This window comes from Pogona vitticeps, chromosome 1 (genome assembly GCF_051106095.1).
Source record: "Pogona vitticeps strain Pit_001003342236 chromosome 1, PviZW2.1, whole genome shotgun sequence".
Classification (NCBI taxonomy): Eukaryota; Metazoa; Chordata; class Lepidosauria; order Squamata; family Agamidae; genus Pogona; species Pogona vitticeps.
The window spans coordinates 31,811,070-31,838,149 of record NC_135783.1 but is presented as its reverse complement, the minus strand read 5'-3'; the positions used below and the strand labels follow the sequence as shown (position 1 = coordinate 31,838,149).

The 27,080-nt window shown below is 39.1% G+C and overlaps 1 protein-coding gene across 1 annotated transcript in view; it reads left to right on the top strand.

The window, feature by feature from the left end:
* The window catches only part of USH2A (usherin), a 559,229-nt gene that overhangs the window by 206,971 nt on the left and 325,178 nt on the right, over window positions 1-27,080 (top strand). The window contains exon 30 of the mRNA XM_078392221.1: window positions 1,008-1,169. Within this exon, the coding sequence (XP_078248347.1) occupies window positions 1,008-1,169 (162 nt within the window). The remainder of the gene's footprint in view (window positions 1-1,007; window positions 1,170-27,080) is intronic.

Sequence of the window (27,080 nt, the reverse complement as noted above, 5' to 3'; positions counted from 1 at the left end):
TCCATAAGACTGATCCAGAGCTTAGAGCAATAATAGAAGGCAGGAGACAACCTTAGCACTGGTGGAGTTCTTGGCAACAATAATTGAGATGTTTAGCTGGTCTTCCTCAAAACTGGGGAGGCCCTTCTCTCATCCATCAGAGGCCTTCATTACTGTGGCTTGAGATACGTTTTCTACAGAAATGAGTACACATGGAACATAGTAGGATTTTATATCTGCCTGTCGTATTGATTATTTTTGGACACCACCTAGTGGTCTGGTCCCACTCAATTGTAGCAGAGTAAAAATATTGCCCAGGTAGTTGCGCAAGAGGTTTGCACGAGCAACTGTGTGCAGGTTTGTAAAAATTGCTGCATAACGTCTTGCATAAACAGTTGCACATCAAACTGATCCTGGATACCACATTGGTACTCTTAAAATGTACAGTTGTTACTTTAACGGACCTTATCAAAGAACCGGTGGATAGCTCAGTGGTTTAGGTATCTGGCTGAGGAAACAGATATTGGGAGTTCAATTCCCTACTGTGCCTCCTGAACAGCGTCTGGACTCAATGGTCCATATTATCCTTCCAGGTCTACAGTTCTAAGATCATTATTATCATTAGGCTAATGTTGTAAGATTATTGGATGCTCACCTATAGCTCAGTGGCTTCGGTTTCTGAGCACAGAGCCATAGGTTGGAAGTTCAATTCCCCACTGTGCCTCCTTGAGAGGGGCTGGACTTGATGATCCATAAGGTCCCTTCTGGCTCTGCAGTTCAAAGGTTATTATTAAAATAGATATTTCTAAAATATATTTCAATGAAATTTCATTTTATATCCTGAAATGGCTATGGTTTACTTAATACTGTTTAGAGGAATTTTTTAAATTTGTGAAAAGTCTTAAAGCATATGTTATAAGAGACAAATAAATGGGTAAGTAATCTTAAGCATCATGCTTATCAGTCTTAGAACTCATATGACTGGGAGTCTGCATTATCTATTATAATGTGCCCATTTCTTCCCACAGCTCCACAAAATGTCCAGCCACCCACAGCTGTTTCATTCCCCAAATCTTTACTGCTAAGCTGGGCTCCACCAAAGATACCCAATGGGATTATAACACGTTATTCTTTATACATGGACACACAACTGATTTACACTGGAAATGAAACCAAGTATATTGTCAAGGGTAAGGTGTGTTGTTATTTTTTAAAAAACATATACGAGTGACACTGATAAGTTTATACCTAATATTTAACATTTCCGACTCATTACCCTTTCTCCGTATTAGGGATAAGTCCAATTCCTATGTACATTTTTTCAGTATAGGATCAGGGACTCACATCGTAGACATTTTAGAAATCATCCTCATAACGAGATCTAGCATTTCTCCACATGACAAATTGAATGCTAATACAAAGTAAATGGAAGCATGTATATTACGTCATGTATATTAGAAAACAAAGTATAATTAAATGGTGAACACAACATGTGTGAACTAGAGAGGGGAGTATTTGTATTCATACAAATATGAATATCCCTGCGCAGCTGGACTTAATGAGGATCCATCCCTTAGGCCAGACCGTCCACTCCATGTCCAATGGTGGCAGCCTCACCCATCCTTCCAATCACTCTTGGAGTGCCACTTTCTTCCCACTTAGCTAACCACTGTAGGCAGGGGGAGGGAGGATGAGTGTCTCTGCATGGCTGCTGAGCAGGAAGAGAGTGATTGGAAGGATGAGTGAAGCTGTCCCCACCGCTGGACATGTGAGTGGTTGGTCCAGCCCGAGGAGCTGGACCCTCGTTAAGTCCAACTGTGCAAGGATATTCGTATTCATATATGAATACCCCCATCTCTAGTATGAACCAATCAGTAGCATTTTATACCCATATATACATATCTGTATATGTATGTATATTTATATGTGACCTTTCAAATTAGGACATATGCTACTTCTGGGTGTAGTACAGTATGTCCTAATTAGAATGTACACCCACAGGCCAAAATGTAGATTCAGAACATCACAACCCCAACACATTTCCCTCTGAGGTGCAAAAGGTAATTCTGCTTTGTTGTTTGTTATCTGTCTGTCTGTCTGTCTGTTGTACTTACATATATCCATTTAGTGACAAGCCACTACTCTGGGGGCTTCCAACATCTCCAGTATTTTAAAAAATGCAGCTGAAAGGTGCAAGGCTTCTTTTTATGTTAAACAAAAGTCTTTTTGTGTGTGAGAGAGAAAAAAATGGGATGGAAGTTGTGGGATCTGTTGAGGACCACGGATAGGCACGAGCAGCCCCTGGACTTCTGAAATTTGCCCACCTTTGTTCTACCTTGACAGTGTAATCCCCCAAGCAGTTAAGCTTGAGTCCATTTATTCCAAATGAGGTTCAAGCATTTAAGTAACAATGCTTTGATGTAAGCACTTCCAGTTGGGCTGCAGAGAGAACAATAACATAAAGGGACAGGAAGGGAACTTGATGGACAGGTAGAAAAAAAAGTTAGAACAGAGCAGAGCTGCAATATCTTTTTGCTTGCACACTGGTTCATTCTTTAGCTTCAAGCAGAAGTTTCACAGTTATTAATTCATATGTCCTTTTCCTGAGGTTTCTGCATTATTTTATTTTTTAACATTTGCATGGCCATTTGAATACTTATTTTCTCATCAGAATCCACAGAGACTTAATTCATCAAGCATCTTTATGCAGAGTCCCCCACAGGTTCTGAAACATCGAGATAAAATCTCTTTATTGTCACCTAAATGTTCTAGTCACCAGAACATGTTGCAATCCTCCTGGGAGAAAAATCTCAAATATTATCCATTAGTCTGATCATTTTCATGTGAGTCGCAAGCACCCTTGCAGTGATTTAGAAACTCTGCCCACAAGAAACAGTTCGGGAGGGGAGGGGAGTGAATTTATTAAAGCAAATCATTGAATGCCTTTTTCACGAAAAAGGAAGAAAATAGTTCTGAACTGGCAAAAAGCATGAAGGAGAAAAAGCAAACGCTTTTCACGTTATTGCACCAGAAGAGTTCCTCAGACTCTGGTTACTCCAGTGCATTCCGGTTCTAACTGTGGTTCTTTGTTTGTGTGTACAAGTACCATTAAGCACATCAGAATGTACTTCTAAACATGCATATTAGATAAATACATGTCCATTGTATAGGCACATTGAATGGTCAAAGCTCCCTCTGGAACAGCTCCATTCTATTTCGAGTAGCAAAGCAAAACAAAAGCAAAATGTGCTGCTTATATACCACTCTAGAGCACTTAAAGCACTCTCTGGGTGGTTTGCAATTTAAATGTGCAGGCATCACATTTACCCGCTCCCCTCCCCCCCCCCCCGCGAGCTGGGTACTCAATTTACCAACCTTGGAAGGATGAAGACAATCAACCTTGAGCCGGATACCTGAGCCCATTGGGAATAAACTCAGATTGTGAGCAGAATTTCAACTGCAGTATTGCAGTCTAACTGCACTGTGAGACTCCTTCAGGCTCCTCCTAACTTAACACAGGCCTGATGTGCTATGGGTACACAAAAAAGCTTAAATTGTTGAATTTTCATCTGTTGATGAAAATAACAGGCGTTTTTACTATACACTCTTACAGACCCCAAAATCTACCAGATCAACCCTCTACTGAGGCAGGAAGTGCACAGTTGAAGCATTCCTGGTGTTTGGCCATCCAACTATTGTTTAAAACCCCTCACAAAGGACTGCCATTTCCTAATATACACTCAAAGTTCTGTTTGAAGCAATTAAGTCATGTTCTGTTTAATGGGGACTACTCTATGGTAATATGTTTTGGATTGCAGCCTAACTAGATTAAGGGCAGACCTGGTGGTATGTCATCATGGTCCGGAGATTATTCTAACAGGGATTAGGAAATTCCTCTAAAGCCCTTACAGAATATTTGGTTTTGGATCAGGAAATCAGACTGCACCTCAGGCAACCCTGTTTGGTATGACTGAGATCTTTTATTTTAAAGGGACAAATTGTTTCTTTCAAAAGAGAAAGATATTTCAGGATTTTTACAGCGTCCTTTTGAAGAAGCCAGGTAATTGAACACTTCCTCTCTTTTGGAGGTCAGGGCATTTCTTTTCAAATGTTGTCTATGCTATAAGCAATGCTTTGAAGATTGTTGTGTTATTTTTTTAATTGCAGTTAAAGTATTAATGATTTGCTGTGCTGGTTAAAGGTAAAGGTTCCCCTTGACAATTTGTCCAGTCATGTCTGACTCTAGGAGGCGGTGCTCATCTCCATTTCCAACCCATAGAGCTAGCATTTGTCCGCAGACAATCCTCCGTGGTCACGTGGCCAGCGTGACTAAATACGGAATGCCGTGCTGGTTAGCAAACATTAAAAACAATGGGATGTTTCTGTCTTGGTTCCTTTCCAAAGTCTAGAAAGATTTAGAGGGAAAATTTCCTATATTTCAAAATTGATAAGTAGTTTTAGCAGAAGCTTTCCCTTTAAACTTTCCTAGCCCTCGGAACAAAATCAAGGCAGAAGCACCCCATTATTTTTAATGTTTGCTAACTGGCACAGCGAATCAATGATACTTTGACAGCAATTTAAAAAAAATGTCAAAGCATCACTTGTAACGTTAGCAACAAGCAAAAAGAAATGGCCTGCCCTCCAAAGGATTGCTCCAGTGAAGTATTCTTCTGAAAGCTTCAAAACCATTTTGGTGCAGTCCCAGTGATCACATAAGTTCAGATCCAACCAAAGTGGAGCAATCTTACCTGCACCTTAAAAACAGCAGCCTTTGACACAGAAAGCTGTGAACAGGGACATTCTCAGGGCTGGTTGGTTTGCTCTAGTAAAAATGTCTGATTGCCAGCTTTAGGAGCAAACCAGGTTCTCCCTGAAGCAAACTAAACGGCAGGCTAAACACCCCAGTAGTCAGCCTCACAATCTGTGGACAAAGTATCTAAAGGTGTAGTATTTCTCGGTACCCCCCCCCCCCATATGCAGAACACCTTGCAATGCATTCAGTTAAAATTTCTTGCCATGCACATCCCAGGAGCTACTAGTGTAGTGGGTCACTTCTGACACTGAAGAATGAGCCCAGTTAGAGAACCCCCTGAAGGCTGTTGATGTATGCTATAATAAATAGTGCACACTTTAAGTCAAACTTTTTCATTCTGTATTCAAAGGTAATGGATTTTCAGTAACCATAGTAACCTTGGTGTATTTCTGGATAAATACATGAGGTATATACATTTTGGTTTTATTTTTGAATATAAACTACCACATTATGTATAGCTAATAATATGAAAAATAGGATATAGGTTCGCATAATGACAGTTTAAACTAGTATGCATTTTTCTTCAGCAAAAAAATAAATAAATATTTATCAAATGTATAGGTGCAATTAATATCCCCCCTCCAGGTTTTTCTATATTCTTGTAGTATCATTTGTCTTCTCTTTTTTTCTCAGGATCTCCATCAATCTTGAGCGTGTCTATATATGTTGTCCTATACCTCTGCTTCTACAAATTTGGAAGCAAAACTGGTTGTAATTTTGTTATTAAATGTATTATTACTAGTAATTGCTACATACCCTTCTCTTTTTAACAGTAATTGTTATAGACCCTGCCTGTTTTTAGTATCTGTATCTGGTATCAGGAAAAGGGTTAAAATTAGGCAATCTATTGAACTATCCTGTTTCCTAGTAGTTTTCTTTATCTGTACTGGCAGAGTTGCCTTGGTCCATATTCACTTTTTTACCTCAAAATATTCCTTATTTGCTCCATCCTACTCTTCTTATGCATTATATTATTTTTAGAGATGGGGGAATTCATATTCGTATACAAATGCAAATACCCACACACAGGTGGACATAACGAAGGGCCAGCCCCATGGGGCCAGACGGTCCAGTGCTGTGACCTGCACATCCAGTGGCTCCAGAGATCACAATTGGCTCACCACTCCTGGCAGGAGGCAATAACCATCTCTGCTAGGTCGAAGAGTGACTGACCGAACGCAATCCATTGGAAGGCTCTGTGGAGGTCATGGCAGTGGCGGAACCCTCGTTATGTCCACCTGTGCGGGGGCATTTGTATTTGTATATGAATACAAATACCTCCATCTCTAATTATTTTGCTTAGCATACTAAATCACACTAGAGTAGGTCCAATGAAACAATGAAATTTGATGAGTGAACTCTTCCACAAGTTCCATTGATTCAAATGGGCCTACTCTAACTGTGACTTACTTTAGCATAGATGTTGCAGTTAGAGTAGGCTCGTTTGAGTCAATGGAATTCATGGATGAGTTGATCTGCCACATCCTTATTGATTCAATGGGCCTACTCTAGTGCAGTTGTCTACATCAGTGGTTCTTAACCTTTGTTACTCGGATGCTTTTGAACTGCAACTCCCAGAAACCCCAGCCAGCACAGTTGGTGGTGAAGGCTTTTGGGAGTTGCAGTCCAAAACTCCTGAGTAACCCAAGGTTAAGAACCAGTGGTCTACATTAAGCAACAGGATTTTGGTCATTGAGTTTAAAAAGAAATTATATCAGCATTAGCTCTAAAACATTACAATAGCCAAAGAATGCTAGATTTATGGAATAATCAAGTTTCCCTTTAATTTTCAATGCAAACTGAAGAACGCGCAGTCCATTTGAGGACAGTGACACTGCCATTGATTACTGCTCAGTGTCATTAATTCTGCATACACAGGATGCAGATTCAGCATGGCCCCTATGAAAGGGCAGAAAGGGCCAGATGAGTTTAGCACGTTGGTGCTTGAATAGCTAAGCTGAAGAATTCAGTGCATTTACCGGACATGACATCCTGGGGAAGGGTTTGAGAGTAGCAAGGTGCTTATTTGTGGCATCTCAGCTGTATCATTTTCTCTAGCGGTGCATTAGTGCGGTGTTAAATAAAATCTGCTTATTTAAAATCCCTTTAAATAGTGTTTAAATATTTCCTGCTGATACAATCTGCTAAAGTGGTTATCCTTGCTGCAGATTTCAATTAACCTTGTTGCAGATTCTAAGCCCAAAGCGATGCACGCTTTTAGGGGCTTTGATTAGGGAGCAAAACCTAATGGTGTCATTATAATACCACAGCTGGACAAGCTTTTGGAGTTCCTTGTCCTTTGATCAGATTTGGGTAGCACAGTGAGCCAGGGGAGAGGAGAGCACATACTGTCTCTGCCTGAACAGCTGAGCTCTTAAGGGACAAAAGTAATATTCCAAAAAATAGATTCATAGACTTAACAACACTAAAAAGTCTAACAAAAAAAAAACTGAAGGCTCTTTATATAACCGCGCAATGGTACAAAAAGACATCTTCTTATGTAGTGATTCCAATAGCAGGTTTATGACCCCATATGCTTTTGTTGATGATTGGTTTATGGTTCTTGTTAATGATTATTTTTCCAGGGGAAAATTATGTGTTAGTATGTTGCAGCAAAAGCAGCAAAAAAGGGAGTCTTTTGCTATCTTAATGTCTCACATGGTTTATTTGGCATCACTTTTTATGGATGGTAGCTGTCTTCTTCTTCTTCTTCAGAAGATGATGAAAGCCTAGAGTCATAATTATGTAGCATTTAAAGGAAATATACGAGAATTCCCATTTAGAAACCATTTCTTTAACAAAGAGTGCACTTGTTCCAAGATCAATCAATTAAACATCCTTTGTGAAAACCAAATTGAATGTTTAAAATGATTGCAATGATTTTCCTCCCTAAATCACCACTTAGATTTCTTAATTTAATTTTAATCCCAAATCCTTATATCCAAATGCTAAGTACCAAAAATCTTTCAGAGATTGGCCAGTTGCATTTAAATAGTCAAACAGGTCTGTAGAAATCTTGAGTGCTCAGACTGATATGATTTTAAAACTATATACTGTATTTCTAGAGAAATAAAGGTGAACAGCTTTCCCGTTTATTGCCTTCATTCCAGGTGCTTTCTCCTGAGATTTTATTTCTACTGCAACACTGGGATATCCCATTTACTCAGCAGTTGTGGGGAAAAGATATTATTTCTATCATATATAAATCTGTTGGTAGCTTTATTACAATTAGAAAGAACTCCATGTCCCCGATGAACAGAAACATTTCGTGTGTCTAGCTGGTATTGATCAAGGGAACAAGTTATCCTATCTTATTCATACATATGTGATTGGATCATGTATTTGTCAGGTTGTATTCTTTCACATGATCATGGGAATACCTTCTGTAAAATGTTGATCCCATGCATGTTTACGGAAAAACTAGTTTCATTCACTTCAGTGAAGCACATCTCGATGCATGGGGTCTAAAACTGCAGCCTGTCATTCACATGGAAATAAAAGCCCTAATGCATTGCCCAAAAATGCAATAAACAAGGTATCTTTTAAAGTGCAGTGTTTTAATATATTAGTGCAAGGAATGCCACATAAAACAGAAGCCAATATATTCAGAGTTAAATGAAATATTTTACAGGAAAACAAACATTTCAAAATACTTGGCAGTTTTGGATCTGGATTGGTACACAGTACAAAAAATGCAGGTTTTGATCCTTTTGTCTTTTTACAGTTCACTGGTTTCTAAAAGTACATTTCTAAGACACAGTACGCTTTAAATGTAGTTTAAAAAGAATACTCTTGATTTCTAGTTTTGTTTTATTTCTCAAAAGAAATGAAGTTTTCTAATGTGAATTTCCATGACAGGGCATTTCCACAGTTGGGTTCATTACATGTCCTGGAATAAAAGTGTTGTTAATTTACTAAGGAGTAGCTCAAGGTATAACACAGCATTTTGTAATGGAAAGCGGAAATGTAAACTGGAAATGAAAAACTGTGTTTGAATGAAAGTGATACCGGGAAAATAGAATAGTACATTGTAGATATTACAAGAACGTTGACCTATATAGCAGGATAATTATTGTTGCTTGGCTGTTAACCCCTGGGCTGTAACTGAACATTACAGGTGTATCACATCAAATGCACCTGCCACACTGGGGACTTTACATGGCCTAGGATGGTAATGAATGATGGCAACACAACAAGGAGATGCAGTACAGACCCCAAAGCAATACAGTTTATTATTGCCCTCCTAAGATTTAACATTTAACAGTATTCTCATGTGAGGCACATGGGAAATAATATTGCACATTATATGGAAGTTTCCACTTACTGCTGAAGGGCGCAAATCACCCTTGAAGCCATTGGAAGTGTTAGCTGCTTCTACAGAGAACCCAAGCCACTCTCTGCTTCCAGTAAGTCACAAGCAACTGTGCAACTAAATTGCTTCGAAGCAGCTTTATATGCCTCTTCTAAATTTCTCATTTGATTATATTAAAGCATTATCTGTGCATTCGCTCACATTGTATGACAGAATACATCAATTCCATAAAGGTAGGTTCCAATATTTCTAAGGCAGAGATCTCTTGTAAATTCTTTTGCACATCATAGAAAACTCTTCCTCATTGCTTAGTCGTTTAGTCGTGTCCGACTCTTCGTGACCCCATGGACCAGAGGACGGCAGGCCATCCTGTCTTCCACTGCCTCCTGGAGCTGGGCCAAATTCATGTTGGTCGCTTCATCTTACATATATACATATATACATTGGGTACTGGTGTATCAAGTTTGTGCTTTATATTGTTACAACATGCCATCAAGTCATCTCTGACTTATGGAGACCCTGTGAACAATTCAGGTTATCTAACAGGTGGCTTAAGAGAAAACCTGCAACACTTGCTCTGCTGTCATGCTGCCCTGTTGAAGGAGTTGCTAGCCTGAGGTTGGGGAGAGAAAAATGAATGAGTAGCATCTATTGAGTGTATGATGCTGAAATATTTGTATACCAGAAGATTCAGGGTTAATATGCTTGGAAAGCATAGAATAGCTTGATACTGGGAAAACATATGTCACATTTGAGTCTGACAGATTCATTAGTTGAAGACAAAGTCTTGATGGTTGTTGTGGGTTTTTCGGGCTCTTTGGCCGTGTTCTGAAGGTTGTTCTTCCTAACATTTTGCCAACAATACTTTAGCAGAACCAGAAAGCTCAAAACAGAAAGAGATTGACAGATCAGGCAGCACTGAAAAGCCCAAACTTTCATGGAAACACCAATCATGTATTCCCAGGGGGACTATTGTTTGCATCACTTTCATTTTCAGTCAGCTGAGTGTTCATTGGAGAATTATTTCTTCTTTCCTTTTAGGCAGCACCAGATCAAAACCTGTGTTATAGTTTAGAATTCAGTTGACTGATCATTACCTGTATATGAGAATGTGCAAAAGGTCAACGAACTCTACCCAGCCACAAGGACCGGGGATCATTACACACAAAAGACCAGCTAATGACACCCATCAATCACAGTGACACATAATCTCTGCTCCTTAGCACAACAATACACCCACAACAAGACACACTAATCACCCATCTCCAGAAAAGGACAAAAGCCTATCTTACAGCCATAAATACTCCACTCCCAAGCATACTACATTAGAGCACAGAGTGCTGTCCTCTGAAGATGCCGGCCACAGAGATTGGTGAAACATTAGGAAGAACAACCTTCAGAACACGGCCAAAGAGCCCAAAAAACCCACAACAAACATTAGACCCTGGCCATGAAAGCCTTTGCGAATACAAAATCTTGACGCACAGTAGGACTTCTGCAATTTTTCTTTGAACAGACTACACTGTATCAAAAATTCACCTGGAGGGCACTCCTACAGAAACAAAATTAGGTGACTTCCTACTGGTAATGTGATCTACCCCATTCAATTTGGACATGTGAGATTCAATACATCCATGGCACATTCTCATATACAGGTAATGATCAGTCAACTGAATTCTAAACTATAACACAGGATTAGATCTGGTGCTGCCTAAAAGAAAAGAAGAAATAATTATCCAGTGAACACTCAGCTGATTGAAAATGAAAGTAATGCAAACAGTAGTTCCCCTGGGAATACATGATTGGTGTTTCCATGAAAGTTTGGGCTTTTCAGTGCTGCCTGAGCTGTTAGTCTTCTTCTGTTTTGAGCTTTCTGGTTCTGCTAAAGTATTGTTTTTTGTTTTCCAAGTGAGGCTTGCTGGTGCCACTTTTTCCCAGTGCTTTTTAACTGAAGTGCCTAAGCAATAATTGATACTTCCTGCAGTCCTGATTTGATTTTAGTGCCACTTCATGCTTTCTTGCTTTGCTTTGGATCAGTTCATAAACAGATAATTGCAACTTCCACCTTGACACTGTGACAAGACAGCAGCAGGAGGACACAGTTCCATCCCCTGGACTGAATTCTGACCTGTTTGAGACCCCCCCAGAGGGTTAAAACCACCCCAAAGAGATGGTAAAATGGGGGAGAAGCCTGTTGATCATGGAGGGAGGATGGCGGTTACTCCAGGAAACTCCCCAATCAACCAGCAGGCAGAAACAAGCAGCTGAATTAGCTTGCTTGCAAGTTGTCGGCAGCCAGCAAAAGAAGCAGTGAAAAATCAGCCAATTTAACATTGTCATTACCACTGAATGAGATACAAAAACTTGATATACTACTCTATGACTATCCCTGGATGGAATAATCCCTTTAACAGAAAAAAAGTGGCTCTTAGCCCCACCACTAAATTGAGGAGCGGTGGATCTGGAGAAGGGGAAAGAGATGCAAAGAAAATAAATTGGACATTAATTAAACACTTAATTATACTTCAAGGAAGGAAGTTTGGTATTACTTTGGCATTAAACTTAAGAAATTTTCCTCTTAAAATTATTTTAGCCAAACAACACGGGGAGTTAAACTGTTATGGCTATCTACAGTGTTGGCAAAAAGCCCAGGACATGACCTTGAGTACTCAGACTTGGAACTCTGTTTTGGTGTTCCTTTTCCCCCCTGAGAACTGACTAAAACATGGACAATTAACTTTGGAAAGTCTACCATATTTGCTGGCGTACAAGATGACTTTTTGGCCCTGAAAAACATGCCTCCAAGGGGGGGGTGTCGTCTTGTACGCCGGGTGCATGTCCAGCAAACCCTCCCTCTCTCCCAGCGAAGTCACTTACCTGGTAGTAAGACCGAGTAGAGCCCCACTCCTAACCTGGGAACATCCTGACTCTAGCGCCGAACTGTATATTGAAGAGACAACTAAGAAAACACAAAAAGCATATAATTATAAGCAACCCATGTAACACAATGTTTAACAAGCACAAATTGAATGTAGATAGACTGAAAAACTAATAAAATGTTTTTTTAAAAAAAGAAACAAATAATTGCCAACTCTTTGCTTTGGACTCCAGATAAATCCAAACCTGAAACAAATGTCTAATTTCCATTCTTGAATCCATGGGTTCAGATGCTGACCTCTGGTGTGTCAAGAAGACAACTTTATCGGTGAAAGCCCTTCAAATATTTGAAAAGTGACTATCATATTGCTTCTCCTTCTTCTCTTCTTGAGGCTATCTATACCCAACTCTCACAATCATTAGAGCTTGGTTTTCATACTTTTATATTTTGATTGTCCTCCTTTGTTGCTGTAGTGCCTGAAACTGGACTCCATACTTAGTAGTTCTCACCAAAGTGAAATACAATCATACCATAACTCACTGCATCATTATACTTCTGTTGATGACACCAAGAAGTGTGTTAGCCTTTTCCCCATCACATCATCCTGCCAAACCATGCTTGGCTTGTCATCCACTAAGACCCCTAAATTATCTTCATACATTAACTGTACTACTAAGTCATACAGATGCTACAGGCAACTGCTGGAAAAGGCTCTTCAGATTTTGTAAATCTTCTGGTCTGAAGTTCATAAACCAAATTTGTTGGCTTAGGTCTCCGGCTGCGGAGCCAGCAATTGTGAGTTCAGTTCCCCACTGCACCTTGTTAAAGGGGCTGGACTAAATGATCCATAGGATTCCTTCCAACTGTGCAGTTCAAAGGTGGTTTTTATTATAACTTCAGAAATGCAGATTGTTGTAAGTATCATAAGAAATATGAGGAAACTTATACAGTGGGGTCTTGACTTGAGAACTTAATCCGTATTGGAAGGCGGTTCTCAAGTCAAAAAGTTCTCAAGTCAAATCTGCATTTCCCATAGGAATGCATTGAAAACCATTTGATCCGTATCTGCTCTTTTCCATCCATAGAAACTAATGGGAAGCTGCTATTCCGCCTTCGACCACTAGAGGGGGATACTTTGTTTCTTTTTTTTCTTAGGTCAAGAAAGGTTCAGGGAAGGCAGGGAAAATACAATCCAGGCAGTACAGTACCAGGCAGTCCAAAGACTGTCTCCCAATCCACTCTCTAAACGCTGGGAGGAGTGAGGAAGCAGACAGGCACCCCTTTCACTGGCCAACAGTTAACTGAAAGTTCACATTTTGCACTTTCCCTGCCTCCCACGTGGTTTTTTTCAGTTCTTAACTCAAATCTAAGTACTTAAGTCAAGTCAATATTTTCCTATGAGAGCGGTTCTTAAGTCAAAATGTTCTTAACTCGAGCCGTTCTTAAGTCAAGACCCCACTGTAATTGTATTTTACCGGCTGATCCCCTCTGCCCCTTCCGCTCAACTATTGCCAAGACGTTTCTGTGCTAGTCACCCGAACTGTTTACATTATGTGTTACAGACTGTTCATTGATTCTGTATCCCGTAACATTTCACTCTTATTCTAAAATATGGTGTTTTATGTTTGTCTTTCTCTGATTGAAGCTTATTGCATAAACTGCAGTTGAGCTTTAAAAGTTGTTACAATTTTACAGGATAGATATATTCACAGCCATAATGCATTTGCTTCTAGTTAAATATGATGTATTGCAAAAAAGAATAAATAGTGCATAAGCACTAAAATTAAGTGAACGTAAGTCAAAGTCTATAAGGCAAACATCAGATTAGCATTCTTTAAGTAAGGCATAAACTTAATGTTTTAAGATGGTTATCATGAAGCAGATGAGGAAAGATAGTTCATTACTGTTCCAATGATGGCATTACTGCAAATACTAAACTCCATTATTGCAGATACACAGTGTAAATGCAGCTTCAGCTGTCTGATATTGATTTCTTTTTATGCCATTCCTAGCAAATGTATATGATAGCATGTAAATAAACATCTGTATTCATAATTTAGGAATGGTGTTATTATTTAATCATCCTAATAAAGTACTCAATGTGACACAAGGTCTGCAGACGTAAGTAGAAAAAAGGAGTGAGCTAGAGAAAAAGCAGATTTTCATGCTGATGAGACTGAATGGGCTCTCTAGCTTAAAAGTGTGCCCTGGCTAATCTTTGAAATATCTGATCATTTTATGATAATCCTGAGAGAGCAATTCTGAAGACAGTCCAGGACAGAGTTCAGGGTGCTTTTGCCCACCGATTTCAGTAGACTTTAGTGTGACTTATAATGGATTCCAGACCTGATTTGATTAGACCAACCAATCTTTTAAAACAATGAAAGAAAGTTATTGATTTGGTCTAGAATTCTCATTTAGTGGCTGCATACAGAGATTATTATTCTAATAAAGTACCTATTAGGATCAGTCTGGTCATATAGAGTGTTTTCATTCCAAAACTATTTGTCTTCATTTTAGAACTAGGTTTTATGGCTTCTGGGTCCACTGTTGTGTGGCTTAGCCTACATCCAGTTGCTAAGTGCACCAATTGCTAAATGTTAAGTCAACACTTATTTAAATCTTGTTTATTTAATTTTAATAGAGTTGAGCTGTTTCAGAGGTTTTCCCTTATTGCAGGGTTTTAAAACGGAGCTAGATTGCCAGTTTTCAATGAAATGTTAGATGTGTAATGTCTGCTTCTCTGATGGTCAGACTTCTTGATGGTGTCATCTCAACAATTCTGTCTGTCTGGATTGCTTTTATTTCACTGTGTGCTGGGTGTGGTAGTGGTTTTTTTTTAATGTTTTATGAAGTTGTAAACTGGCCAAAGTAGTGGCATGCCAGTAGATGGGTGGTTTATACACTTAATTAAATATGATACTACAGTCCAGCAGCACACTTCCTCTGACACTGAAATCTGACTTATAGCCATCCTAATGAGTAGCCACTGATGCCCTTATCCTCCATAAAGTAATCTATTCCCTTTTTAAACCATTGAGTTTGATAGCAACCACTACACCTTGTGGTGGAAAATTCCACAATTTAACTATGCATATTGTGATGAAATATCTCATTTCCTCTCTGTACCTCTCATGTTTTCGCATCCGACCCAATAAGCAGCTACCTGGGCAAACAGAATTCCAGAGATCCCACTTAATCTACAAACTCAAAGGTCATCTTGGGGTAGGGAGATGCCTCCCTAACCCCACAGGCTTGAAATGAAGTGTCATGTCTTCTGTCTCTCTATTTGCAGTCCTTTTCCCGTTATTGCAAAGAGCTGAATGGTAGGGGAGTCCATACCTGTGAAGAAATAGGAAAAGAGACAGGATTGGGGGGGGGGGAGGGGATTACCAAAAATACTGTTGTTGCCTAGGCCAGCAAAATAGTTTCCTTGAGCCTTGTGTGTTTTTCATGGGGCATGGCTACAAACTCAAAGGTAAATTTGTGATGATTGAATCGCTGGCAGAGTCTAGAAATCATATTGTGATTTTGCATTACGACCTGGGCTAATATTATTTGGGAGGTAGTGCACCATAATGGGTTTAGAAACTGGACTTTCTGGTCCAGAAAGCACCTGGTTAGAATTTGATATCTGATATTAATGCAATTGGTTAGGTGAGAAACTTTTTTTTTTGTCTCAGCATCCCATCTGTAATACTTATATGCCATATTCTAAACATGTGCCTTGAAGTTTAAAGGACTGTATAGATACTGAGTAATAACAAAAAAATCTCAGAGGAACATTGAATCTGCAATATCAATCCATTTGCAGATTGGTCTTGTTATTTTTAAAATAAACTTGACCACCAGCTTTTTTAAAAAAATGCATTTTATTCATAATTATTATGTTGCTAATAGTGATCCATTACTATTTCAATTTAAAAGAAGTTAAGCACTCTGTAAATATAGCACAGGATGTTTTTATTTATGTTTTTATTTTCACAAGAGTCTTTGCTACACTGTTTTTTAAAAAATCTTCTATTTAATATAGCACAGGATGTTTTTATTTATGTTTTTATTTTCACAAGAGTCTTTGCTACACTGTTTTTTAAAAAATCTTCTATCTAAAGCTTCATTTGTTTAGAATCCTGGGATACCATTGTTGTTGTTGTTTAGTCGTTAAGTCATGTCCACTCTTCGTGACCCCATGGACCAGAGCACGCCAGGCCCTCCTGTCTTCCACTGCCTCCCAGAGTTTGGATCCAATTCATGTTGGTAGCTTCGATGACACTGTCCATCCATCTCGTCCTCTATCATCGCCTTCTCCTCTTGCCCTCACATTTTCCCAACATCAGGTTCTTTTCCAGGGAGATTTCTCTTCTCATGAGATGGCCAAAGTATTGGAGCCTCAGCTTGTGTCCTTCCAGTGGTGGATTTCTTTCACAATGGATAGGTTTGATCTCCTTGCAGTCCAGGGGATTCTCAAGAGTCTCCTCCAGCACTACAATTCAAAAGCATCAGTTCTTTGGTGGTTAGCTTTCTTTATGGTCCTGCTCTCACTTTCATACATGGCTACTGGAAAAACCATAGCTTTGACTATGTGGACTTTTGTTGGCAAGGTGATTTCTCTACTTTTTAAGATGCTGTCTAGGTTTGTCATCGCTTTCTTCCCAAGAAACATGCATCTTTTAATTTCGCGGCTGTTATCAACATCTGTAGTGATCATCGAGCCCAAGAAAGTAAAATCTGTCATTGCCTCCATATCCTCCCCTTCTATTTGCCAGGATATGATGGGACCAGTGGCCATGATCTTAGTTTTTTTGATGTTGAGCTTCAGACCATTTTTGGGGCTTTCTTCTTTCACCTTCATTAAGAGCTTCATTAATTCCTCCTCACTTTCTGCCATCAAAGTGGTATCATCTGCATATTTGAGGTTGTTGATATTTCTTCTGGCAATCTCAATTCTGGCTTGGGTTTCATCCAGTCCTGCCTTTCGCATGATGTATTCTGCATATAAGTTAAATAAGCAGGGAGACAATATATTAGCCTTGTCATACTCCTTTCACAATTTTGAACCAATCAGTTGTTCCATATCCAGTTCTAACTGTTGTTTCCTGTCCCACGTATAGATTTGTCAGGAGATAGATAAGGTGGTGAGGCACTCCCATTTCTTTAAGGACTTGCCATAGTTTGCTGTTGTCCACACAGTCAAAGGCTTTTGCATAGTCAATGAAGCAGAAGTAGATGCTTTTCTGGAACTCTTTGGCTTTCTTCATAATACAGTGTATGTTAGCAATTTGGTCTCGAGTTCCTCTGCCCCTTCGAAATTCAGCTTGTACTTCTGAGAGTTATTGGTCCACATACTGCTGAAGTCTACTTGTAGGATTTTAATCATAACCTTGCTAGCATGTGAAATAAGTGCAATTGTACAGTAGTTGGAGCATTCTTTGGTACTGCCCTTCTTTGGGATTGGGATATAGACTGATCTTTTCCAGTTCTCTGGCCACTGTTGAGTTTTCCAAACTTGCTGGCATATTGAGTGTAGCACCTTAACGGCGTAATCTTTTAAGATTTTAAATAGTTCAACTGGAATGTCATCACCTCAACTGGCCTTGTTGTTAGCCAGGCTTTCTAAGGCCCACTTGACTTCACTCTCTAGGATATATGGCTAAAGGTCAGCAACCACACTATCTGAGTTGTCTGGGATATCCAGATCTTTCTGGTATAATTCCTCTGTGTATTCTTGCCACCTCTTCTTGATGTCTTCTGCTTCTGTAATGTCCCTCCCATTTTTGTCCTTTATCATGTTCCTCTTTCATATTTTCTTGAACAGATCTCTGGTTTTTCCTTTTCTATTATTTTCCTCTATTTCTTTGCATTGTTCATTTAAGAAAGCCCTCTTGTCTCTCCTTGCTATTCTTTGGAAGTCTGCATTCAGTTTTCTGTAGCTTTCCCTATCTCCCGTGCACTTTATTTCCCTTCCCTTCTCTGCTATTTGTAAGGCCTCGTCTTAATGTCTTCTGTTTCTGTTAGGTCCCCACCATTCTTGTCCTTTATCATGCCAATCTTTGCACAAAATGTTCCTTTAATATCTCCATTGGTATGGAGATATACCATGCACCAGTTATTTAGGGTGTTTTGATCATTGAGATACGTACAATTTTTAAAAACATTAACGGATAACAATGTTTTCCTGTATGTCAGTTGAGATGTTTTAAACTCCTGTTGTTGGCTGGAGCTGACGTGGTTGTTCCAATGTCACACAATTGTTTTTCTTGTAGTGTTAAGTTCTAGTAGGAATGTGAATCTATGTATGATTGAAGTCTTCCTGTTTAAATTTATATGCAAATATAACATGCAGGGAATGGCAGCTGAAATACTCAAAGTAGTATAATGTATACGGTGAGAAAGGGAAAAAATGAAACAGTGGAAAAGTCCACCTATGTATTAGTGATTTGAGACTACCTTTCTTGGTGAAAAATGAGGGTTCTGTTTATCTGAAAAGATTGAAAGCAAACTGTTTCCAGTCTACTGTACGGTTTTAAAAGTGAAATGAAAATTATTAGCAGGGTTACTACTGAAACATGATTGGATGCATTTTCAGAAGTGCAAAGGGAAATTTCAAGCAGCTAAATAACTGGTTGCAGTTTGGGAAAATAAGCAAAATTGTATAACTTCTTTAAGGTGACATGAGGAATGCTTCTCTCAAAGACATAATTTATAGTTCTACTGCAGCTGTCAAACCAAAATGATTACCAAGTTACTCTGTCAATAAAACCACTCCTTAATTTCTGCTCTTAAAATTATGTCTATAGAAGAAAAGTGAATCTTATACAGTGGTGCCTCGCTTAACGAGTGCACCATACAACGAAGAATCCGTATAGCGATCCCTTTTTGGGGATCGCTATACGGAGCTGCCCCAATCGCCGCACTCGCTTTGTGACGATTGGGGTGTCCGGCGGCCATTTTGGAGCCACCGATCAGCTGATCGGCAGCTCCAAAATGGCCGCCGGATGACCCGAAATGGCCCCCGTCAGTGTTTTTGCACCCTCCCCTTGCTTACCGAGGTTGCGAAAACGCTGCGGGGGGCCATTTCGGGTCATCCGCGGCCATTAAAATGGCTGCGGACGACCCAAAATGCCCCCCGCAGCGTTTTCGCGACCTCGGTAAGCAAGGGGAGGGCACGAAAACACTGACGGGGGCCATTTCGGGTCATCCGGTGGCCATTTTGGAGCCGCCGATCAGCTGATCGGCGGCTCCAAAATGGCCACTGGACTGCGAAAACATCGCTGGAGGGGTAAGTTTTGGTGCCTATTGGAACGCATTAAACTAAGTTTAATGCGTTCCAATAGGCTTTTCCTGCCCCGTACAGCGATGTTTTCGCATAGCGAAGGTTAATCCGGAACGGATTAACCTCGCTATATGGGGCACCACTGTATAACCAATTAATTCATTTACTGAGCATTTAATGAGTAGTTAGTACTGCTCCCCTGACTTGAAAGTAGTACAGCTCTCAGTACCATCTTCTACTGCCCTGATCCATGCTGTATTAAAAAATTTGGTACACTTTGGTACATTATTTATTATTTGTTGAAGGAAATTTATTTATCACAATTTCATCTCCCATTTAAAATGGTGTTCAGTTGTGGTGCTACTAGTACATTAATGAAAACACAGCTAAATGAAATAAGCATCACATTAAAACAATCAACGTTAAAATTACTTAAGAAAACAGGTCAGCTTATTAACAAAAAAGCAAAACAAAACCCAGCTTTCCTTCCTGCACAACTGGGTGGTGCTCTCTCCCCTCCTCAGTATAGTTTCCTGTGTGCTTGCAAGAGAGCTGGGGACTCTGAAACTAAGGCCCAGGTCACATGAAGGGAATGTTCTCCAATTATCCCCCAGTTAGTTTGTTGATTCCCCGCCCCTCTGGTAACACAACCAGATCAAGACATTTTCTCAGCCAGTGATATGACTGTGGAACATTTCCCCATCGCCAGAAGGGTTGTGTTATTTTGTACCTTTGTTGTACCCGTCCCTTCCTTACTAGGATTGCCTGTGTGCATGCCCTGCTCCACTTCTTTTCTCAATCGAAGCCAAGAAGGTGGCCGCCATTACTGTGGCACACACATAATTTAAAAAAAAAAAACTTTTTAAGGCCCAATACATCTATATGTTGGTAAAAGTATGTCACGGGGGTGGGGAGTGGCTCCGCCATTACACTACTTGCGAGTAATTTTTTGAAAACATTCTACGGGAAGATACATTGAAACGTTGGTATGCCAATGTTACAGGGAGGGGGGTGATCGCCAGTACTGGGGCATGGATATCCCAAGTCTATTGTGTACAATGGATTTCTGCAGGAGCAGCCAGATGACACTTTCCTAAACAGAAACTCCCTTCCTGATCAAAGTTCCCTCAAATTCCACCACCCCCTGTGTGTGAGTCCATCACCCTCCCTCCGCATGGGGTTCCGTTTGAACTGGAATGAACGGTGTTGGAAACAGTAGCTGTGGGTGCAACAGGGAAGGAGGAAAGCAGAGGGGGGTGGAGTCAAGTGCTTAGAGAGAGTCTTGTTTCTGATACATCAATATATCAGTCAATATTATCAAGAGGCTGAATTGCCTCTTGAAGCAAGAGAGAAAATAAACCGGTACCATGGTGTAACCAGCCATAATGATTCAAACAGAAGGAAATAAATCAGTACTGGTAAAAGTTCATGGGATGCTTGTCCTGGGATATAAACTATGTGACCACGATTCAGAGGTATGGAAAGTATCAGGCGAAGGAGAAAACATTGCCCTTGTATAACCCGGGCATAATCTCCAGGCAAGTGCAGCAGGTTGAAAGGAGGAGAGAAGGAAAATACTACTGTAAGACCTCAAGAAGCCTGAATTTAGCCTCTAGTTTTCAGTGGCCAGAATCCTACTGGTATTCACATTAGGTTTAATGAAATAAACAGGTCTTTGCAGCGGTGCCTCAAAAAAGAAAGAAAGAAGAAAAAAAAAAGAAAGAAAAAAAAGCAAAATGTGCTGCTTGTATACTGCCCCATAGCATTTACAAGTTAATTATGCAGGCAGCATTTTGCCATCCTCCCTACCCAGCAAACTGGGTACTCATTTTACTGACCTTGGAAGGACAGAAGGCTGAGTCAACCTTGAGCTGGCTACCTGGGGGTTGAACCCTGGGTCATGAGCAGTTTTGGCTGCAGTACAGTAGTTTAAACACTGCACCATGAGGCTTAAGTGGATCTCCGTGCACTAAAACAGCAACATTTGAACATGTCTAAAAGAGGTGGCAATTACTACTTTGTATTCACAAAGGCTTTCACGGCCAGGATCTAATGGTTGTTGTGGGTTTTTTGTGGTCTTTGGCCATGTTCTGAAGGTTGTTCTTCCTAATGTTTTGCCCGTCTCTGTGGCTGGCATCTTCAGAGGACGAAGAGGCCGGCCACAGAGACTGGCGAAACATTAGGAAGAACAACCTTCAGAACATGGCCAAAGAGCCCGAAAAACCCACAACAACCAATTACTGCTTTCTTGAATGAACTCCCTGCAAATCCCACCATATTTCATAGTTTCTTGCCAGCCAGATTGGTCCACTAGACAAGAGCATATAATGAGAGGTTCATAGGTACAATTAAGTAAAAAACATTTTCACTTAATTGTGAAAAACCTAGTCAAAATACAATAGATAAAGAAGGTATAAAATAAAGGCACAATTTACCAATAGCAGAAGTAAATCAACAACTTTCAGACAAAATACAATGGAATGACTAAATGAAAAATGTAATGTAGAAAAATTGGAATTAAAGAGTCAGAGGGAACTATTACATGCAAAATTAGTTATGGCTAGTCCTTTATAAAACATTACATTTGACTCTAATCTTCTACCAGCTTTTTAATTAAAACTTTCCTATGTTGCCATCTTTTGAGCAGCCTTTGGTCTAAAACCTGAAAAAGAGGAATATGTCAGGAGATGCACGTATCTAATAATTCAAGCAAATATGAAAGAAAATTGGTCCAGAAAGATGCAGGTGGGAAAATTAAACAACAAAAAAGGCATATATAAAGTGGTGAAATCACTGGTGTGTGAGTTTGTTGGCCAGGGTTCACTGTGAGCAGTCCACAGTCCAAAAATCTAGCTTTATATATAAATCACAAGAGAAAATTCTGATTTGGGAGGTGTATTATTCCCAGATAAATCACCTTAACCATTACAAAAGTTAAAACTTCTTTTAAAATTATGACAAAAGAGTAAAAAAGCAAAGTATACTACTTATATATCACCACCTAGTGCTTAAAACACTCTTTGGGCAGTTTACAATTTAATTATGGAGGCTACACATTGGGGGGGAGCTGGGTACTCAGTTTACTCATCTCAGAAGGATGGAAGGCTGAATTATCCTTGAGCTGGCTACTTGGGATTGTTCCCAGATCATAAGCAGAGTTTCAACTGCAGTATTGCAGTTTAACCACTGCACCATGAGGCAAACTAAAACACAATGGCACCAAAGCAGGCATAATCTGCAGAAAGTAAAATTACATAAGAAAACTGAGCTGAAATTGTGCATATGTGTGTGTCCCTCACTCTTCTCAAAGAGCCATGGGAATACCCGAATATGTAGGTTGATCATACTGCTCTCTTGCCTTCTACCTTGTCTGAGGCCTTCTGTCTTTTTGCTCTTTACATACTGCAGAAGTCTGAACTGATAGAAATCCTCTGGCCTCCTTTCCAAGAGAAACAGTCAATCAATCTTTTAATGAAACACACGAAAGATTTTCCCCATTTTATTCAATAGGTATGCCATTCCATTCCATAGGTCAGTAGTCCATTCCATCAGCTATATATCTATCGTTAAATCCAATCCCATATACCCATAGGACTTATCCTCATTATACTTCTGTATTCTGGAATTACAACCTGATTAACACCAGCCTTTAACTTGGCAAGATATTGGACTGTATGGTAACATCTCAGCTCCAGAACGAGGTGAATTATCTAAACCTGTTCCAGTCTGGCTCCAGGCCTGGTTAGGGCACACAGAGACTATTATTGAACAGGACAAAAATTTAAAAACCCTGAAAGATTCGTATAACCACTTTCTGAAAGGGAGAAACTACTCTAACATTCAGCTTTAATGGATAATAAGTAAGCAGGAAGTTCCTGGCACAACTACCCAGGGAAGCTAGGAAAATAACAGAAACATGGACAGAGGGAATTGAAAAATATACCTTGATCTGTATGCTAGAGATTGGGGAATTCAGAAGTCTCTTAAGACTTCGCCACTTGTGAATTATACATTTCACACTCACTAGTAGGCGTAAATGCATAATTCTAATCTGTTCTTATCATTTATTTATAAGACACCAGTAGAATGTAAATTGTCTGCCTCCTTTCCCCAAGCTTATCATGCCATTTAAGGTATGCAGATATTTCAGGGGATTCTGCATAGACAAGGCTAGCACATTGATTCCAATTAAAGGGCATATAAACTGCTAATGATAAATTCAATTTGCTCTCCCCAGCTCACAGGTGGTCTGCTCAGGGGGTGCTGTGAGAGAAAGTCAACAGAAGATTATTCATTCTATAGTAATATACACAATGTGTCTTAACTATTCTGGCTTGAAACCAGCTCCACCACCCCTGAACTTTTGTGATATTTAGAAGGAAGAATATTGCACATGGACTAGGAAAATAAGGTTAGGAATAGTTTCCTGTCCTTTGGCAGGGACATCTGCTTGAATTTGACAAGGACGGGGAAAGCAGGCGGATGAAAATGGTGATAGCAAGAACCACAGCCCACAGAAGGTCAGTTGTGGCTTGTTGCTAACTGAATCACCCACTAAAGATGCTTCATCTCTTAGAGATCTCTTAGAGATTAGTTACACATTAATCGCTGTGCTCTTGAATGCAAGATTTTCTTTCATACATACTTGGTGAGGAAGAGAAGCAGGATTAGGAACTTGGAATAGGGGAAGTGGACTTTACATCTTTGTTTCCCACTTAAGTTTCAGTTTGGACTAGAATCCTCATGCCTTCTGTCCCTGCTTATTTTCATGAACATGAGATTTTTCAGTGGAGCAAACGAGAATATTTGTCTCCATGTTATGCATGTTATCCATTCGGGTGGCAGGCAATTTTCATCACACTCGCTTGTGACAGTGATAGAATTGCCATAACCCCAAAAAGTAGAACATGCATCACCACCATAAAATAGCGTATAGTAATGTATATGCACATATGCAAAATTAGAAATGATTTTTGTAATATAAACAGGATTACAACCCATCTCAGCTGAAGATGATGAGTGTGACTGGGAAACCTTTCTGCCTGCAGAGTATGATGTCCAGCAGTACACTATGGCTGACATCATGGCTGTGGTACTCTCTTCTTGTGGTTTTTATATTTATATCAAACATAGACTACACAGTCCTTTAAATGGAGGACTCTTCAATTGGAGTAATGTGCTCCCAAAAAGAGGACATTTGGCCACCGTGAGGATTCTACTTCTAAGAAGAGCCCTAATTTAATCCCATACGTGAGGTTAAATTAGGGTTCATTCAGGCAAAAGTCTAGTTTTAATTATGCTTTCTTTCTTCATCTACTCCTTTTACCCAAATGTAAGAACATATTTTCTTTTGCCACAATAAACTTTGGTTGGTTGCTACTGAATAGATTAATTAATTAATTAATTAATTAATTCATAGTTTTGTTAACTAGTCAATTACTTAGTTACAGTTTACCTTTCCTCCAATGAGCTCAAGATGAGCAAGTGACAAACACGAGGAATGAAAGTGATTAAGACATTTTGAGGGGGAAAAGAAATTGCAGAATTAGTTCTAGTTCAAGCATAAAACTTCTTTATGCTGGAGTTGTTATACTGGTTTGTCTTCATGTTCCTTATTCAACCAAAATAACCTGATCCAGTTATTGATAAAGTGGTTTTCCCCCTTTTCTTGATACAAATTTTGAAGTCCAATGTTTTTGAGAGAAAACCCACATTTGTCAGATTTTGACACCCTCCTGGTAATTTTTTTATTTTACAGATAATGATAGTTCAGGAGAAAGGGCCATGAAAACATGTGTCAAGATGTCTATCACATTGCTGCCCAAAGTAGACCCAGTCTAGATAGGCGGGGTATAAATCTAATAAAATAAAATAAATAAAATAAAATATCACAACTGGTAAGATTTGGTGAAATATCAACACTTCCACCATCCTAGAAGAAGAAATGTTTTCATTATAATAATTTACTTTTGAAAGTTTTATGTCTTATTTCTGAGAGGAAGAAGCTTAATTGGGCTGCAGCACTTACCTGTATATTGCAAGAAGATAACTGTATAAATCTATTAAATCTTGTCAAATTATGGATGGATTTGCTCATTGGGTAATTACACCAAACAGCTTGTTTCTCACAAAATAATTAACCAAAATAGGGACTGTACATTTGCAATCAGCACTTTTCATTTCTCATTACATGACTAAAGTACTCTAGCATTCTGAATTTTGGGTGTTTATGATTTCTTTGTTTTTACTAATTCATTTGAACAGTTCTTTGTTGGTTTTCCTCTCCATCCAAGGCCTTATTAGCATCTTGTAACAAGTCCAAAGAACTAAAATTTAGTGATGACCAATAGCTGCCCCATAGGATCTGCTTTGCAAAGTTGCCTAAATCAATAGAATATGTTTCCATAACTAAGCATTTTGGATCAGATGTAAAAAATCAAATTTGCAGCAATTAGTCCTTGATTTAGCATAGCAATTTTCTATTTAGAGTGATAGAAACCTGCTGTAAAATAATTGTCCAGAATGGATGTTTTTTGTAAGATTTCTAACCATATTTAGCTGTGAAAACCTAAACTGACTGCTTCATATTATATACTTCCTATTTTTTTCTTCAGTGCAGTTACTCTTCATTTATATGCAAGAAAATAAGATCAGGATTGGGACCAGTATGTTTGACTCTTCGCTAATTGAAATGAGAAAGCAAAGAAATATTAATTAAGCTGTGGATGGCTATGTAATGACCTCATTTAAACCAACCATGCAAGGAAATTCAGATTTAATACTGAAAAATACAGCTAACCGTTGAGGCCAATAGATGAACCTTAGGTAGAGAGATATTTACATAAATATAACTGCATTTAGGTTTGCTCTGTTTCATCAAGAGAATATGGAATGATTGGAATATGAACATTGATTTTTTTAATGCTAAAATTTTACGGGAATGCTATACAAATTATCTCTAGATTCTGAATTTTAATTAAAAATGTAATGTCTCACTTTAGCTTAAAAGAAGAAATGTGCAAAAAAATGTTTTAAATGTTTACCAATTCTGGTATAATACAACAAGAAAAACATGAGTTTGTGAGCATCTGCGAGCTTTACCTTGGCCCCAAAATGTTCAGTCTGCAAAGGTTCCTTCCTTTCCCACTAACAGACACTGTTCTCATACTTTTGGAGCAGCTTCAGTGCCTCCTGTATTACAAACTATTCATTTCTGTTGCAGAAGAAAGAAATGTTATTGGAGACCATATCTGAAGCCGCTGCTAACCTTTTACTAGAGATGTTGTGGGAAACATTATTCCTAACCTCTACAGTTTACTGGAGTTAAAGACAACATTATCATGGTTTGGGTGTCAATGAGACCATAAAAAATAGCCTCTGAAACTTCCTAAGCACATCAGTTTCCTGACAGGAACCACTAGGTTGGTGGTAATGTGTACTGAGCAAATTATCACTGGTATTTCATTACCTGTGATCTTAAGTACAGGGAAATGTTGGTAACCTGTAACCCTGCTAATCTTGATTTCTGCACATCGGGCATACCCAGAATTCCCCTCTTTCATTCTTTTGAAAACATATACCTGATAAATGACAAAAAGGAAAATTATGCCTTTAACTTGGCAATCACAGCACAATTCGTGTTTAATTATTGATTTGATATCTATTCCATGTTCCTCCCTCTAAAGGGATGTGAACTAGGTGGGAATGTAGTCCAACATTTTCATACTGATTTAACTTGTTTTGTATCCTCATGTCCCACATATCTCTGATCCTACATGTCTACCAACCTTCCCATACTATTTACCAGCATGGTCTGGAAAAGTAT